The sequence below is a fragment of the Halichoerus grypus genome, chromosome 10 (genome assembly GCF_964656455.1).
Source record: "Halichoerus grypus chromosome 10, mHalGry1.hap1.1, whole genome shotgun sequence".
Taxonomy (NCBI): domain Eukaryota; kingdom Metazoa; phylum Chordata; class Mammalia; order Carnivora; family Phocidae; genus Halichoerus; species Halichoerus grypus.
This window is the reverse complement of record NC_135721.1, coordinates 15,679,257-15,696,313: the sequence shown is the minus strand read 5'-3', so window position 1 is coordinate 15,696,313 and position 17,057 is coordinate 15,679,257. Positions and strand designations below refer to the sequence as shown.

The 17,057-nt window shown below is 59.9% G+C and overlaps 1 protein-coding gene across 20 annotated transcripts in view; it reads left to right on the top strand.

Moving 5' to 3' along the window:
• Nucleotides 1-17,057, top strand: part of HS1BP3 (HCLS1 binding protein 3) — an 80,476-nt gene that overhangs the window by 17,440 nt on the left and 45,979 nt on the right. For 19 of the 20 annotated variants that reach the window (XR_013441609.1, XM_078056022.1, XM_078056023.1 and 16 more), the window contains 2 exons: nt 5,429-5,589; nt 6,425-6,539. Coding sequence is in view for 19 of the 20 variants with exons in the window: in XM_078056022.1 (XP_077912148.1) it covers nt 5,429-5,589; nt 6,425-6,539 (276 nt within the window). In the remaining variant the exon portion in view is untranslated. Of the gene's footprint in view, nt 1-5,428; nt 5,590-6,424; nt 6,540-10,292; nt 12,427-17,057 lie in introns of those variants that run through there. The other variant, XM_036112827.2, reaches the window with a different exon arrangement.

Sequence of the window (17,057 nt, the reverse complement as noted above, 5' to 3'; positions counted from 1 at the left end):
CCAAGACGGCCCAAGTGAGAACAGGCAGAGGCCTTGATTGAGAGCTGGCCATAGCAAGGAAGGGGTCAGCCGCCAGACCTGCATTTAGCGGAGACTCGGAGGCAGGCTGGGAGTAGGAACGATCCCTAGTGGGAAGGAGAAGGCTCGGGTGTGCCCCAGCTGGAGGCTGGTGGCGAGGGAGGCTGCCGCCTGGAGGTGGGGCGTCCTGCACGCTCTGCGATCGGTTGGGGGAGCATATTTGGCCTGCTCTGGCTGGTCCTATGAAGAGGGAAACCGGGGTAAAGATTAGGGTAGCTGGCAGTTATCGATCACGCCCCGGCCATGGCGGGCCCTAGCCGCAGAGCTGTGGTTTGATTTCCTGGGCTGGTTGCCGCAGGGTGTGGGACACAGGTCTGCCTGACCTCTGCTCTGCCCATTTGTATACTCGGTCTCTCGGGGCACTTCGGGTGCGGCCAGAGCTGGGTCCTTGCTTTCCAGCAGTGGGGGGCGGACCGCCTGCACCCAGACCAGCCTGGTTCCGTGGTGGTGCAGGTGCGTGCTAGGTGAGGGGCAGGGTTTGGCCCCCGTGCAGAGAAGACACGTCAGCACGCACGGGCTGAGAGGGCAGGGGCATCGTGAGGGCCTGGTCAGTGAGCCCTCGGGTGAGGCTCAGTGGCCTGGGGAGTCAGGCTCCGGCTGTTGAGAAAGATCCTTGAGTGTGACCCTGGGGCTACAGCAAATGATGGGTGTTTACCAGGCAGGCCTTGTTTATTTATTTAGGGCCCAGAATAAAGTCGAGGGGCGGAAACATGATGTGAACCTTGTCAGCATCAGGCTCCCACTGTGCCCTGTGCCAGTCTGCATGCGGGCTCCAGCTTCCAGAGCATTCCTTATTCCCATGCAAGAGCTAAGGGAACAGACCCAGAGAAGTGAATGACTGGCCTGAGGTCATATGTGGATTCCCTGGCATTCCCCCTCCAGGGCTGCTTACCCGGAACAGAAAGGCCAGACTCTTCCCCAGGCCCTTTGGGCTGTGCCCCGACTTCCCCTCAGACTCTCCTCCCCCGTGTGCCTGCTGCCTGGCTCTTGGCCACTTGGCGCTTCCCACCTTGGCCTTTGTGCCGGGCCGGTCTCTGCCTGGAGCGCCGCTTTCCGGACTCTGCTCAGCCCCCGTTCAGCGCTTCCCCGAAGCTCCTGTCCGGGGAGGCTGGCCCAGCTCCTGGGGCGGCTGCCTGTCCTCCATGAGCCACACCACGTTGATGACCGGGTCATCGTGGAGGCCCCGAGGCCTGGTGCTGCTACAAATAGCATTGTCCTGGAATACATTTCACAAAAGCTCATTTATGGGCACTCTGAAGATTTTCCCTCAGTGAAAAAGAAGCTGAATTTAAAATTTTAAAATGAAAAATACTTTATTGGAAAGCAGGAACATTGTATGATTGGAAAGGAGGTTGACTTCTGTATTTGGTTAAACATCACCCTGGCTTGGAAGGTAAGTCGTGCTGTCTGTGAGTCTTGGCTTCAGAAGGATCCAGCGCCTTCTGTTTCGTCCAGGAGATGCTCCCGCTACTCAAGTGACGCAGGTCCTGGGCAGCTGGTGCCCCTCGGTGGTCGGCCAGGGGGGCAGGTACATCCGGGAACACGGACACAGACCCCCTAGGTGGCCGAAGGGGAAGCTGCCGTCGTTTGTCCGTCACTGTCGCCACAACTCCCTGAGCCCCGTGAGCAGGGCTGCTCCTTGGACTGTCGGAGCTGTCGGCCTCGCCAGGCCGCCACCCTCCAGTTTGCTCCGCCCGCACGATGTGGCCCGCCCTGGACCGCTGTCTACCATCAGGCACACAAAGCAGGAGAGCTGGACCTGCATGCTACAGGGACTTGCTTCCACACGCCTGCTCCCACCCCCTCCCCCCATGCCACCTGTGCCGGGCCGGAGCCTGCCCAAGTTCAGGTGACCTCCTTCCTGCTCACCAGGAGGTCTGTCCACCGCTCACTTCTCTGTTCCGTGCCCCGTTGCCCTAGCCCTGGTGACAAGAGTCTAATCCTGTTGGCCCGCCCTTCGCTGAAGGGAGAAGAGAAGCATTCTTTATCGTGCAGCGGCGGGTGGCAGATGGGCACGGCAGAGTTGGGCGGCGCAACCCACAGACAGTGGGCAGGAGCAGAGCAGGGACGGGGCTGGTGGGGGCGGGCAGGGCCGCAGCCCGTGTATGCAGCCTGAGTCCACGTTCATGCAGTCTGTGAATGAGGGGAAGAAACTGGGCTTGGAGATACCTTACCCAGGACACGCCTGACCTCTCCCTGAGGCCAGAAGTCTGGCATCGTTCTAGACATGCCCCTTCTGCTCACTGATCACTTCACAGTCCAAATGTTCTAGGAGCTCTTTTGCCTTCTGACGTTCCCCCTGACCCCATCTCCCCGTCACACTGCAGTGCTCCCCCAGGCCAGGCCCTCATTTCTCCATGGACCATGAGCCAAGCTGCCCTGGGGACCCAGTTCCTGATCATGCCCGAGCCATGCCCCTGGCAGACCCCCACAGATGAGGGGCTCACTTCCTCTGCCTGAGTCCATGTCTATTTCACTTTGCCTCCTCCAGGAAGCCCTAGGGCTGGGTTGGATCCTTCCCCTGTGCTCCGCGTATTCCGGAACTGTTGCCCAGTGTGATCATGATGGGTTTATGGGCTTCTGTATTCCGGGACAATGCTGTGAGTCTCAGCTGTGAGCGTCTGGGGACACTGCTGAGCCCGGAGGTGCTTCGTGAGTGCTGGGTCACAGAGGGCGTTCAGACTGAACGCACCTGCTGCGTACAGAGTGGCTGAGGGCGGGTGAGGAGACCAGCTTCGGAGGAGCGAAGCCTTCCAGGTACCGTCTCTGTCTCCGACTAGTGCTGGGAACCCCCCGTCTTCATGCCCTTTCCACTCTTCCTGGAGGAGCAGGTGGAGATCAGTCTGGACAAGAGATGTACTATCACCTGTGTCCATCTATCTGTTCATTTGTCTGTCCTTCCCTTTTTCCCCTCCTTCCTTCCTTCCTTCCATCCCTCCATCCTTCTTTCATCCAGTATCTATTGAGCGTCTGCTCTGGACCAGGCACGCTCTCGCGTCCCAGAGACTAAAGATCAGGGGCCGACCAGAGCAGGACCCTGGGGCTTTGAGCTGTCAGTGCTCCATATTTCCTGCCTGTTCTTTGTGTCCCCTGGAGACGGTCAGGGAGAGTTGGGGATGGAGGACAGCCTGGGTGGATGGGGTAGAGTAGATGGTGCCCGACTGAACGGCCCCACGAGCCATAGATTCGCTTTATGTCAGTTCAAGACAGTGAAAGATCAGAAATGTCTCTGGGGAGAAAAACAAGATCATGCATCCAATTTGAGAGGAAAATTCACATAGCAGGAAAGTCCGGCCTAACCTGTGTCCTCAGACCCAGAAGTAGGTGTAAGAAGGGAAATCACTGAGATCTCTGAAGCTTCTCCAGACAGAATTCATCATGTTTGTTCTCTCACTTCCTTTGTTCTCCAGACAGTTTCCTCCTTTCCGTGGTTCCTCTGATTTCTGGTCCGTGGGAAGTCTCTGGCCCCCCTGCTCCGGGGCGCCAGGTGAGGGCTGGCTGTTGGGTGACTGAGGGCAGCAGTGAGGCAGAACCTACAGGCCCCGGGCTGGGCCAGTGGCTCCAGATTCCTCGGAGAGTCCAACACAGCTTCCTGGGCCGGCCCTGGGGTTCTGACCTCGTAGCTCTCGGCTAGGGCCGTCTCTGGCTGGCCTGCCTCGAGGGGCATGGCCTGTCATTGGTACCCACTTCCCAGGGGTCATGAAGGTGAACTGGCTCGGCCTGATCTGTGAAACTAAAAGCAGGTGTCCCTGTCGGAGCAGGCTACCTTGGCCCTTCAGGGTGTGTGAGGTGGCATGGCTGAAGTTTCTGGAAAGCACTCGCTGTGAGGAGGGAGAAGGCCTGGCTCCTTCCACCTTGCCCAGCACCACAAGCAGGGCCTGGGGGGTGGCACCAAAGCAGAGGCGTGTCCCTAGGGGTCTGTGACCTGAGCCTGTCTGGCTTGTGCCCATGATGGAGGAGGCAGGGACAGGGGCGCTTGGGACTTCCAGGCACAACCTTGCCACTGAGCCTCTGCTCTCCATCTCGTCCTCGAAATGTGTAGGCCCGAGCCTGTTGTCCTCACCCCATCCTGGATCTCCTCCCTGCTATGGGGACAATTCAAGGGGACAAGAGCACAGGACCGTGAGCGGGGCCTCGGCCCTGAGTGCATAGGTGTGCTCCGTCCTGGAGGTGTGACCCTGCAGCAGGTGCATTTCCAGCTCCCGTAGCTTCTCCCATCTCAGCTGAGCCTGAGATTCTACCGCAAGTCTGCAGCCAGACGTGGGAATGGTCGCCTCTGAGCACCCTGCCCTCCAGCACCCAGGGCCGCCTGCCGTTCTGTCCATCTGCCTCTGGTTGGTCGGTGCCATCAAGGAGGGCAGGGGTTCTGCGTGCACTTTCCTGCATTGTGTTGCCAACAGGCGCTCAGACGGTGACCTCTGTCCAGCGGATCTGCCCGCCAGACAGACAGGCACACCAGAAATCCTGTTTCCAGTAAAAAGCGTATTTTCACTATTTGCGGGAACCTTATAATGGCTAATTTTGGCATCCACAGCAGGGATTGGATCGCCGTATTAAAGTAAAACCAAGTTTGTTTATTTATTTGCAATGTGATTTATGTATGCAGACCTGCAGGGTTCGAGTCCGTAAAGGCTTCCATGCGCTCTGTGTCACCACCACCCGGGGCAGGAAAGGAAGCAGTCCCATAGCCCAGAAGCTTCCGTCGTGCCCTCTCCCAGTTTCCCAAAGCACCATCTGGTCCAAGGCAGGACCTTGGCCAGTGGATGAATGAGACATCAAGGGACCTTGGTGGGGGTGACAGAGCCAGTGGGGCTCTGAGTAGCCAGAGAGGTTTCCTGAAGGAGGTGGGGTTCGCTCAGTGGGACTGAAGTGTTTGCTGGAGTGACAGAGGTTTCACTTCTCGAGGCTGCTTTCTGCTGGTCCCTGGGTACCACCTGTTCCCAGCCTCAGACTACATCCGTCCCCCTTTCCAAGTGGCTCTGAAGTGACTGAGCCTGGCCCTGGGGGCACTAGGGGCCATTGGCCCCCACAGTGTCCAGAAGGAGAGCAGCTTCTCTGCCCGGTGCTCATGCAGGCAGGCCTGAGTCCTGGCTGGCCCTTCCGGGCGGGGAGCTGTCCGGCAGCCATCTGGTTCGTTCAGACATTCCCCTGCTCCTCCCGCACACCCTGACGGGGCACAGGGCTCAGCTGCTTCCGGTAGCAGGGCCTCACACCTCAGGGCACCTGGAAGTTCCTTCTTCACACAAGCTCAGGCTCACCTCGCCTGCGTGGCTCTGACCAGGCCACCTGCGCCGGCCGGCCGGGCTCTCATGAAAAGTGCTAACCTTGAGCTGTGTCTGTGATTCCGTAGCTCTAAGAAGTCCAAGAAACGCCCCGAAGTGGCTGTGAAGCCTAAACCCTCACCCCGACTCACCATTTTTGATGAGGAGGTGGACCCTGATGAGGGGCTCTTCGGCCCAAGCACGAAGTTCTCCCCCCAGCGCCCCGCAGAGGACGTGCCCCTCCAGGACCGTAAGTAGAGCCTCCAGGCGTTTCCTTCACTCTGGGTGTCCGCTCAGTGACCCAACGAGCCTTTTGTAAGTGGTTTTGGACCTGCACATGTGAGCACAGTGGAAATCTCCTTGTTCTGTTTCCACGTGGTACATACTCAGCTTATGGAGATTTTCTGCTGGAGAAATCTAGTCTTGCACTTTGTGTCCCCATAGCCTGGAACATTCCAGGGCTGTATGTTTATTCTGATCCTCCCATGGAAGAGGAGGTGGCATCTTTGTCATTCCAGTGGCCAGATGTGGGCACCGTCTGGGAAGGAGATGCAACCACCCAGGTGTGCTGGGGCTCTGTACGATTTGGATTCTAATGAGAGATTTTGTGTGACCTGAATAAACCCCACTAGAGGGTCCCGTGCAGAGTCGGAAAGGGGAAAGCTGAGCAGCCTTGGGACTTCTATACTTGTCCCTGGGTCTGACCTTTTGTCACCCCACCTGGGTCCTCATTCAGGATGGACAAATGCTGTCGCCCATTAATCCAGCCAGCACTTGGTGACCACCCACTGAGGGCCAGACTCTGTGCTGAGCCTGAGAACACACTGATGAGACAGACACAGTCCTGGCCTCACGGCTCTGAGGACGTGTCCTGACAATTTCAGTGTCGCCTTTGAGTGCTGTCCCTTGCCCTCTTTCCCCACCTGGGCCTCTTCCTCGGGTTCTCTGTGCTCAGCCGTGTCCCTTGCCCACTGTCTCCAGGCTGGGCCAGGAGGCTGGGCGGGGCTGTCTCCACCTGTACCCGCTTGGCAGCTGAGGACGGACCAGGACGTCCTCTGACCATTCTGCTCCTCCCTTCTCCACAGCCCTGAAGTTGTTTGAAGATCCTGACCTCGGCGGTGCAGTCCCTCTGGGTGACCCCTTACTGCTGCCTGCCGCCGGTGAGAGTGGAGGGCCCGTGTCCCACGCGGAGCTGTTCAGGTACCACCTGTCCCTTTCGGTGCTTCTCCGCCAGCCCTGAGAGTAGCCTAGACAGAGCCAGGGACCTGTCCCTGTGTGGGAGCGTCTCCCAGCTTCGGCCTCGAAGGGAGGCCATCTTGGCCCCTCCGAGGCAGGAGCCTGTGGGTGGGCGCTGACGAGGAGGCAGTGGGGGGGGCTGGGCTGGGGTGGGGGTGGGCCGCAGCCCCGCGCAGCCCTGCAGGTTCCAGAAAGAACTTCATGAATACAAGTCTTTTCCTTTCCACGTTCACATTTTTATAGTTTATGTGAAGAATAATTAAATTATATAATTGCAAGAGCAAGTATAATTGGCATAAGTGGGTTTGGGAACAACTACGATGGGTTCTTGGTAGCACACAGCCCTGCCGGGGGGAGCAAAGTGCAGATGTGCCGGACCGCGGCCAGTCCCGGCAGGGTCCCAGCACGGGCTGGAGAGGGAAGGGTGAGGCGTAGTCTGTTCCGCGGAGGTGGGTGGACAAGTGCCGGCGCTATTCAGAGCACGTGCCGTGGTCTGTGTGCTGGACTCCACATGCGGCCCGATTTCATCCTCACGACGGCCCCCGACCTGGGCTCGATCTCTGTTTTAGAGAACAGAGTGTGGGAGAGGTAACTGGGCCGAGGCCACGGCTCCCCCGATTGGAGGACAGGACACCGGCCTGTGTCCTGTCCTCCCCGCTCCTTCCAGGACTCTCGAAGCACTTAGAGGAGAGGAGGCTGGGAGATCTGCCTCCCGCCCCGGGCCGGCAGCGCTCCCCGGGCTTCGGCGTGTGCCGGCTGCGTTCTCCACGTGCTTCGTACTGTGCGTCTCCGTTGTGTCATCCGTGCCCCCAGAACGCGGCCTTGCTCAGCGGTGTACGGGAGGCCGAGCTGTGTCTTTCCAGGAATGGTTACGTGGTGCCGAGAGGCTGTCACCTGCGCCCTCGTTAGCAGCCTCGGCTGTTACGCAGCCCTGTCAATGCCCGGGTCACAGCGAACGCTGTCTCGTCTTTACATCTCCCCGTGGTCCCTGGCGTCTCTTCGCTGTCATCTGTGTCCTCGGCCCCGACCGCCCCGGCAGGCTGGGAGAAGCTGGGGTGGTGCTGTCTTAGAGGAGAGACTGAGGCAGGGGGAAGCAGACTCAGCCGTGAGGAGGGCGGCAGGGCCCCTCTGAGTGCGCCCTGCCCGGGGAGGCTCCGCCATCTCCAGGACTCAGTGCGTCCCAGGGAGGCCGTTCCCCGGGGACTTCGCTGGCACGGTTCCTCCTGAGTCTGTGATGCCAGCGCCTCCCGCCCCGCGTTCTGCAGAACTCGGGTGTTCCCTTCAAGGGGGTTCTGTGGCCGGATGGCTGGGGCAATACCAGTGTTCAGCAGGACTCTGAGGGCATGAGTGGGAAGCAGCGTGGGGTACTGCACGTTCCCGTTGGTCTCGGGGACCCTCTCCCTTTGGCGTGCCTCTTGGCATCCCCCAGAGCCGTCTGGGGGTCACTGGAGAACGGGTGTCCGTGGCCCTGCCTTCACTCTGCCACACAGCTGGTGATAAAGAATTCGCGTTCGGAGAGCAGGAGCCGGGTTTTATTCGCCTTTGTGCTGGTTCTGTGACTATCCGGGCAGCGATCGGGGTTCCTTATGATAAAAAAGCTTCCTGACGCTCATTCATTCACTGATGCTGTCACCCGTCTGTTCATGCCATCGTGGCCAGCAGCGAGCCTGAAGCCCCCGGAGCGCTGTGCCCGGCAGGTGCTGGAGTCTGACAAGCCTCAGTTCCCTCTTGCTGAGCAGCCAGGCCAGTGGGTGGCCTGTCCCCTGCAGGGACCTGGGGAGGGGGAGTGGGACTGGGGTCTTTGGAGCTCCCCGCAGCCTCTCTGTGGGAGCCGGACCTTGCGTTAGTGGGACCCAATTCCAGCCGTGACTCAGGGCGCCTGGGTAGAAATAGAGCACGTGGAAAGGGGTGCCCCGCCGCCACCTACACCCCGAGTGTGACTGCCCCCCCCCACCACCTCAGCAGCTTCTGGTGAGTTCCCAGCAGTGTTTGCCCCGGCTGTATAAATCCTGGACGCTGACATGAGCTGTTAGCTGCTGGTCTGTTTCCCTGTGGGCCCCTGCGTGCAGATAGTTCGGTCCCCCCAAGCTTTCCCTGGGCTCCAGCTCCGGTGGAGGATGCGGGAGGAGCCAGCAGCTGCCGTGGGGAGCTCAGGGAAGAGCTGCTGCCTGGGGGGGTGGTCAGGAGCAGCCCGTGCTGGGTCACACTTGGGACTGCTGCAAGCCCAAGACAGCTCCCTCTCTTCGGAGGCCTGGCTTGGGCCGGGCCCTCTCGGTCTGGGCTGGAAGGACATCTCTGCCGTCCACAGAGGCTCTGACTTCTGCTTTTGGGGTCTTTGCCCCGCTGCAGGTGGTGACCCGGAGCTCCTCTGGCAGCTGGTACTTGGCAGGCAGGGTGGTGCTGGGCACGCCACGCTCAAACAGGCCTCTTCCTAGGCAGGCCCATGTCTGAGCTGGATCCCGATGACAGATGGGGAGACTGAGGACCAGGGAAGGAGCGTGATGAAGCGGACCCAAGGCCGCTGGTGAAGGCGTAGTGGGAGAGAAACGGAACTGCGCTCCGGGCTCGGTGCTGTGCTTCGGGCCCACGCGGCTCTGCAGCCCTTGCTGGGTGATGCCGCCGTTCCTGTCTCGCGGCTGGGGACTCCGGGGTCTTCCGCCTCCAGCACCTGAACCCTCCTCCCCTGTCCCCATGCGGCCTACTGAGATGCCCTTAGACACCTTGCCCAGGTGTGGGCAGCACCTGTCCGGATGTCTCTGCTGGTCGCTGGTTTAGGAAGCATGTAAAGGGCCGGGAATCCTCTTTTAAGAATTCAAAAATTGGCCCTAGGATTTCAAAGGGAATTTTCCGTGTGACTCTGTGAAAGCCCCTAGGATAGTGTTACCAGACTCCCCCCTGCCCCCAACCCTGGGTCTCCTTCTGTCTCCTGGTTCCAGACCAAATGGAGTTCTTCCGCCAGGAACTGGCAGCAGGTGCTCCTCAGGCAAAGAGGGCAGAGCTGGGCTGTGGTCTGCTTTGCTCAACCGCCGTCCGGTACCTGGGGCGGGTCCTGTGTGACCGTCCCCCTGCTGCGGGCTCTAGTCCCACCGCACGGTGGGCTCTCAGGTCCGGGACCATGGCTCCGCTCTCAGCGGGCTCTGTCTAGCACCCGGGTGGCCCACAGTGGGCACCGTGGATGGGCAGCCCCACCCCACCATGGTCAGATCCCCTCATTTAGTCTTTCTCGGGCTGAACTTGGTCCAGATGAGGGCTCAGCTTCTGAAGTCAGACGCCCTGGTCCTGACTCAGGCAGCATCACACGCGGTCATCTCGCGGGTCTGCGGGTGGACAGCAGCTGTACCGCAAAGGGTTTGGGGATAAAGCGAGACACTGTGTCTGGGCTGCTTGGCACGGAGCGGGAGCCCTGCATCCAGCAGCTGTTTCTCCTACTTCTTGAGAGGTTGAAGGACGAGTCCCCTAAAGGGCCATCGTCTAGAGGGGGACCACGTGAAAAGCAGAGCCCTCCAGAGGCTGCCGAGGGGCCGGCTCTGCTCCCCCTGTGCTGTGGGGCTGTGGGGCGGGCGAAGCCTGTCCCCCGGTTCCTCCCTGGGGGCAGGCTGGCAGAAAGGAGAGGTTGGGGCGCGGCCTGTCGCGCTCCCCGGAGTGGGGTGCTGTTGCCTCGGGGCCTTGCTCCCTTTGCAGGGGGTCATATTCAGAGCTTCCCCTCTGGTTCCCTAGAGTTGAAGAGGACTTGGACCAGCTTCTGAACCTGGGGGCTGAGCCCACCCCCAAGCCCCAGCCTGAGTGTAAAGTACCAGTGGCCGCTAGGCCGGCGCTTCCCAGAAAGCCAGCTGTCCCCCCCCGAGTGGGCCTGTCGGAGGCCGTGGCGGGGCAGCGGAAGCAGCAACAGATTCAAGCCATGGATGAGATGGACATCTTACAGTATATCCGGGACCACGATGCGCCCGGCCAGGCCGACCCCAGCCTCTTCTGACACCCCCACCCCCCGGACTGGCCCTGGGCCGGCAGAGCCTCTCCGTGGAGCGATGTGGTGAGGTGGGCACTGTGCCCTGCAGGGCCAGGACCTCTGTTCCCAGGGGAGGGGGGTGGACGCCCAGGTCATAGGACCCCTGTACTGCCTTGGGTTTTTGTCTTGTCTTGTTTGCCTGTGGGGTCGTAGAACCCTGCAGGGCACAGAGAGAGAGGTCACCATAGGAATTGGAGCCCGAATTGTCTCAGCCACATGGATGTGGAGGGGAGAGCATGTGGGGTGCCTTGCTACCCAGGAGCTCAGCCCCCAGGATGAAGTTGAGACTGCAGCGACCCTGGGATGTCCTACTCAGGGCAGGGACACTTTGTGTCCATTCGTGCCTACTGCATAGTAGGTCCGCCCAGCCTGGGAGTGGGGGCTGGAGTCCCTGGGCAGTGTGGCTCCTGGGGGCCTGCAGGATCCGAGAGGGTCTCCGGGGGACGGATGCTGAGTGGGTACCTGGGAGAGCCTGGTCGGGTGGAGTGTCCCTGAGCTGCCTCTGGTCCTCAGGTGCTAAGCAAGCTACCTTCCCATGTGCCCATCTTGAGGGAGACACGAGGCCCAGCCCTGCCTCTCTCGGGTGTGGACGGCCTGACAAGCGCCTGGTCGTCCTCCCTCCTTTCCCAGGGAATACCTGGCCAGACCATGGCCTCCGGGGGCCTCTGGCCGTATGGCCAGTGTCCACCCTTGCAGCTCTGAGCAGCGTGGTCAGAACACTGCCTGGGCCTGCAGCTAGGCCTACTCACGGGGGGCCTAGGTGGATGCTCCTGGCTACTGCTTGGAGCACTTTGTCCAGGGGTGGGTGCTGCCAGGCCTTCCCTGTCCCCCAGATCTGGACGTGCTCACCGGCCTCTCAGCAGTGGGGACCGTGTCTCCAGGGAGAAGGAGCCCTGTGCCAGAGCAGGGCCAGTGCCTTAGACTTCCCTTGGACCCCCCATGCCCTGGCACCCGGGTCGGGGCATGGCGCAGTGCTCAGGAAATTCTCAGTGAACGATGTTTAATAGAGCAAAGAATATCTTTTTAAATATATTCTTCATGTTCCGAACTAGTTTTTAATGAAACACGGTTTTTAGTGAAACGCAACCCCTGTTGTCCCTCGGCTTCTCCTGCTTGAAAGGACCCTGGAAGGGGGTTTGGAAGTAGGACCCCAGATGCTTTCCTGATCGGGGGCAACAGCAAGCCCTGAGGGAGGCCCCCAAGCAAGCTGGTTGTTGGCCACCATCAGTCTCTAGTACCCTGCTCCTGCCCCGTGCCCAGACCCGTAGGGCGTGGGAGCACCCCCTCTGCTCTGTCCTGCGTCTCTTGCACCCCGGGACCCTCAGCAGCTGTCCAGTCCGAGGAGGCTGCCCTCCCCCAGCCTGGGCCAGAGGGACGGGAAGTAGGCAGTCGTGAGGTCTGAGAGCCGCACGCCTTCTCTGCCTTACCCGGGCTCCAAGGCCTCTCTCCCCGGGGCCCTGCGCAGGCTCCAGGGCTCCTCGCACCTGCCACTCCACTTCCCCTTCAGCGCCGGGCCTTGGCGCCCCCACCCCGCAAGGCCTGGAAAGGAGCGAGTGCTGAGGGGAGGGCTGCCTCTCTGTCCTGCCACCACTGCTCAGCAACTGTGACATCGGAGCAGGGGGCTCAGCTGCCAGGTGCCTGGAAGGGGTCATTCCAGTGTGGGTTCATCCACTCAGACTGGCCTCCTCCCTGGGGGCCTGGTGCTTCCTAGACACTTAAGTGAGGATGTGCACGTCCCCGGATAGTGATGCTCGAACTGTGGCTGGTTCTCCACCGCGGGTCTGTGATCTGGTGAACCCATGACACCCAGTGATCCAATAAAGTTCATGTCAGTGACTCATTCCAGCATTTGTTAATGGTGGTTTTTTTCTGTGCCTGGGCTAATGGGGAATGTTGGGGAGGGCGGGGGATTATCTTGTTAACAGTGGGCTCGGCAAGGGGAGCTGCCCAGGAAGGACCCTGGGGTCTGCCACGGCTCTACCCAGGCCCCCAGGCTGCTGCTCGGTAGGGTGAGTTGAGGCTAGAGGGAGGATTCCACTGTGTAAACTGAGGCAGAGGGGCCAGAGGCCCAGGCCCCAAAGGAATCATTGGGTCAGTAACTGGCCAGCCAGGATGCTTGGAAAGAGGACCCTTCCCTTCTCCAGGCTTACCGTCTCCTCATGGTGGGGACTGACCTAGGCTTGGACTGGTCTTCGGCTCTTTAAGCCCCGACATCAAGTAAACCCACCCCTCCATGCACACACCTGTCCTGGCCTCCTCACCCCTGCTGGAGCTCAAAGTCTGAGATGCTGCTTTGTGCCAGGACCCCAGAGGTCCTGGGCAGATGGCTGTGCGGACTGACAGCCACTGGAGACCTAGAACTAGTCCCCAGGAGCCAGCGAGGCCCTGAGCCGGGGCAGGCTGTGGGCCAACACTGGCCTCCTCCCACCACTTGGCTTTGGCTCTTGTAGCCAAGCTTGAATTGGGGTCTTGGCTCCCAAGGACAAACAGTTGGGCTCTTCTGAGAAGGACCCCACAGCCAAGAGCCTGTAGCTGAGAGCTCGCCAGACAAAGAAAACGGAGAGGTGGAACTGGGGGACAGTGGCCTTTGGAAGCTGCTGGGAGCTCCATGGGCAGGATGCGCCATCTGTGGCCGGAGTCCCCTTCCCTCCCGGCATTGTTCCTCTCGGGAAGCCAGGAGCTCCAGTTCTGCTGGAAAGTCCCCCTCCTAGCTCCTGGCCTTGCCAGGCTGTGCAGTGGGGCTCTCTGGGGAGCGCCCACCCTTCTGAGCTCTGGTGCCCCGTGTTCATGTCCATGCAGCTGTCTGGAACATTCCTTCTCCTCCACGTGCTCTGGCGGCTGCCCCAGAGCTCGAGTCCTCACACTGGATACAGACAAGAGAGCAAAAGTCCCGCCGCTTTTCAGGGCCCTCTGGCCTCAGTGCCTCACTGCCCCCTTGGCACCGTGTTGATACGCTCTGTGTGGAGATTAAACACCCAGCGTTAGGCTTTGGTTTGCCTCCACCCCTGGGATCTCCAGGGAGGCCTGGTGTGGGAAATCCTGCTCAGCCGTCCAGCTCCCCGGCCGTCCGGCTGAGCGTATCCTGGGGAAGAGAGAAGGGCCCGGATGCTGGCCCCGACTGGGCAGCAGGCACCTCGCGGTCTGCTGGGGCTTTGTGTGGGTTGATGGCTGCCCAGAGCAGGCCTGGCCAACACCCAGAGCCTTTTTGAGTGGCTGACCTTTCAGTGTCAAGTTTTGGAGGGTACTATTCAGTGCAAACCCTGATCACTCCAAACCATTCCCCGTCAGCACCCTGAGGCCTCCCCGGTGGGGATCGTTGACTGAAGGACCCTTGGAGAAACCAGCCATCGGGCTCAGGGCATGGAAGGATCTAGGTTTCAGTGCAGCTGGGCTGTGTGACATCCTCTTACCCCACAGCCCACAGTGCCACGTGAAGAGACTCCCCTGGGCTCTCGCAAAGGGGCCAGCAGGACTCTGACGTCCTATTCGTGCTGGAAGAGTTTCCGTGGGCTGGTCACTTGCGCATCACAGGGGGACCCCTGCCCGGGACGAGCTGAACGCTGATGGGAAGCGGCCGGCTGTTGGGTGGGCGGTCAGAAGCTGCCGGCAAGCTCAGCTCGGCCCGGCGTCCAGCCTGGGCACTGAGCACTCATTGCCAGGTGCTGAATACAGACAACGTGGTGAATGGAACGACGTGGTGAGCATAACGTGGAGGGCCGATGCTAATCCCGCTCCTGGCTGACCTCGGGCTCTCGTTCTCCATGGCTCACACTCAGGATAAAACCACAGCCTCTGGAGCGGCGATCATGGGCTGAGCCCGTAGCCTGGGTAAGCAGGAATCCCTCCTGACAACTTTCAGAGGTGCCAACGCGTAGCTGCCAACTCAGCAGCCAGCAGCAGCCTCGAAATTGGTTTTTTAGTAAAGCTGAGTTAGCTCCGTCCAGCCCGACTGGCCAGTCCCGCCATCGATCCAGGGCGAAGCAGAGGGAGGCCAGGACCAGGCAGGAGGCCCAGCTCCGGGGCTCGGGGGACACAGGGAGCGAGAGATGCCATGAACGTCTCCTGAGCACCCACGGGGTACGGTCCCAAAGATGGAGAACCATGAGCCGTTAAAGCTGGATCTGCCATGAGCCGTGCCGAGCCCCCAGTTTCAGTTCTGTTCCGTGGCCTCCTGTCCAAACAGCAGACGCAGCTGAAGGAGGCAGCCCCCTCCCGTGCAGCCTCTCACCCCGTCTTCCCTCCCCTCCGACACCTGCCCGCACAGAGAGTGTTGCGTGTGACGTGAGCCCAGCCTCCCGTCTGCTGTAACGAAGTGCCACAAACTGGGTGACTTGAAGCAACAGGAATTTGTTCTGTCCCAGTTCTGGAGTCCAGAAATCCGAAATCAAGGTGTTGGCAGAGCTGCACTCTCTCCTAAGGCTCCAGGGAGAATCCTTCCTTGCCTCTTCCGGCTTCCGGTGTTGCTGGCACTCCTTGGACTTCCTTGGCTTGTAGCTGCGTCCCTCCCATCGCTGTCTTCATGTGGCCATCTCTTCTGTGTCTGCTCTGGGTTTGTGTCCAAATTCCCTCTTCTTGTAAGAATACCAGTCATTGGATTAGGACCCGGTATGATCTCATTTTACCTTAATGACACCTGCAAAGCCCCGATTTCCAAAGAAGGTCCCATTCACGGGTGCGGGTGGACATGAATTTTGGGAGGACGCTGTTCCACCCAGTATGGTTACTAAGGGCCTGGGACCTCCCGGCAGGCTGAAGTGATGATTTCTGCACCTCTACTGTCTGCTCCAGGGCCTGGCAAGGACCTTCTCTGAGGGCCCGTCGGCTGCCATCTGGAACTTACCATATAAGGTTTGGGAGATACTTACGATAGTGTCTGATAGCGGACGCAGCCTCCGTCATCACTTGTGACCAGAGGTTAGTGTGTGACGTGTGGAGCTCCAGGTCCTTCCCCACGCGGCCCAAGGGGTGGCCTGACCCCCCTGGGCCATCGTGCCTTCTCTTCCCCGAGCGATGACAGGCCCACATTGGGTCTCCGTTACTTCCTGTCCTGAGCCATGGGCTGTTAGGAGTAAGCTGAGGCAGGCAGCGTCCCATTCCATCCCGTCACATCCCGGCCTGTGCCCTCCCTGTGGGCTCCGTGGCTATGGCAGCAGGACCCTGTCTGTGCCGGGGAGTCCCTGTGGGCCGCCCGCCACAGGCCAGGGTCAGCGTTCTCGTTGGAGCTGCCACCCGAAATGTCGAAACCTCTTTGTCAACCGTTGCATCTCTTCACTGAATAGGGAAACCTCAAACCTTACTAAAAAAACAACTCTTTGGGGCGACATGTAGCACACAGTGGCGAGTCGGCCGTGGTCGGAGCGGCCCCGGCTGATGGGGGGCTGTGTCCCCCTTCCTAGAGGGGTGCACCGTGCGGAGGAGGCCTTTCCCGGCGGGGCCACAGCACCTCCTGCTCAGAACCCTGGCTCAGTGGAAACCCGACGGCTCTCCCAGGCCGCTGGCCGCCAGGGCTGCCCTCCGGCCGTCACCCCATCCTCTTCTCACTGGGCGTCTGAGGAAGCTGGAAAAGGCCGTGACAGAGCTGGTGGCGGGAAGCAGCCTCCAGAGCGTGAGGGCCACTGGCCCACTCACCAGGCGCCCGAGGGGGCCTCCCCTGCTCTCTCCAGTGGCTTTTCTTCCTTGGCGAGATCTCTCTCGACGTCTCCACATTTTCCTTTTGGTTTAATAGCCACTTTGCTGATTTCCCCCGGCAAGTGCTGTTGGTCCCGGAAGGTGATCCTTCTAGATGACAGCGGAACAGCTGACGTCGTGTCTCCCTGTTTCTCAGACCATCAGGAGCAGCAGAGAGGCTCTGCTTGACCTGCCGGGGGCCCGAGGGCCTCGCTTTACTGCCTGCTGGTCTGGGATTCTCATTAGGCTCATCCGGTTTTATGGGTGGCCCTGGGACGGGAACCCTGGCCCCCGCCGACTGTAAAATCCACGGGCACAGGAATAAAAAATGCTTCAGCACCTCGGTGAAAGTCTGGCAGTTTCTTCAAAGCAATTCTACTTCTACGAATATACCCAAAGAGAGAGGGAAACGCATGTCCTCACAAAGAGTTGTAGACAAATGTTCACAGCTGGCGAATGGATAAGCAAAATTTAGACTAGCCACACTGTGGAATATTACTCAGCAATAAAAAAGAACGAAGTGCCGATGACTACACGACACGGACCGGTCTCAAAACCATCATGCTGAGCGAAAGATGCCCGACTCAAAAAGACCACAGAGCGTATGATTCTGTTTCCCTGGCATTTCCACAAGAGGCAAATCTGCAGAGACGGAAAGTAGATTAGCAGTTGCGTCAGGCTAGAGGTCAAAACGAACAGTGACTGCAGATGGACGCAAAGGATCTTTTGGGGGGTTTGTTGCAATGATTGCACCATTCTATAAATCTACTGAAATTCTTCTACTGCACATTTAAAATGGGTGAATTTTA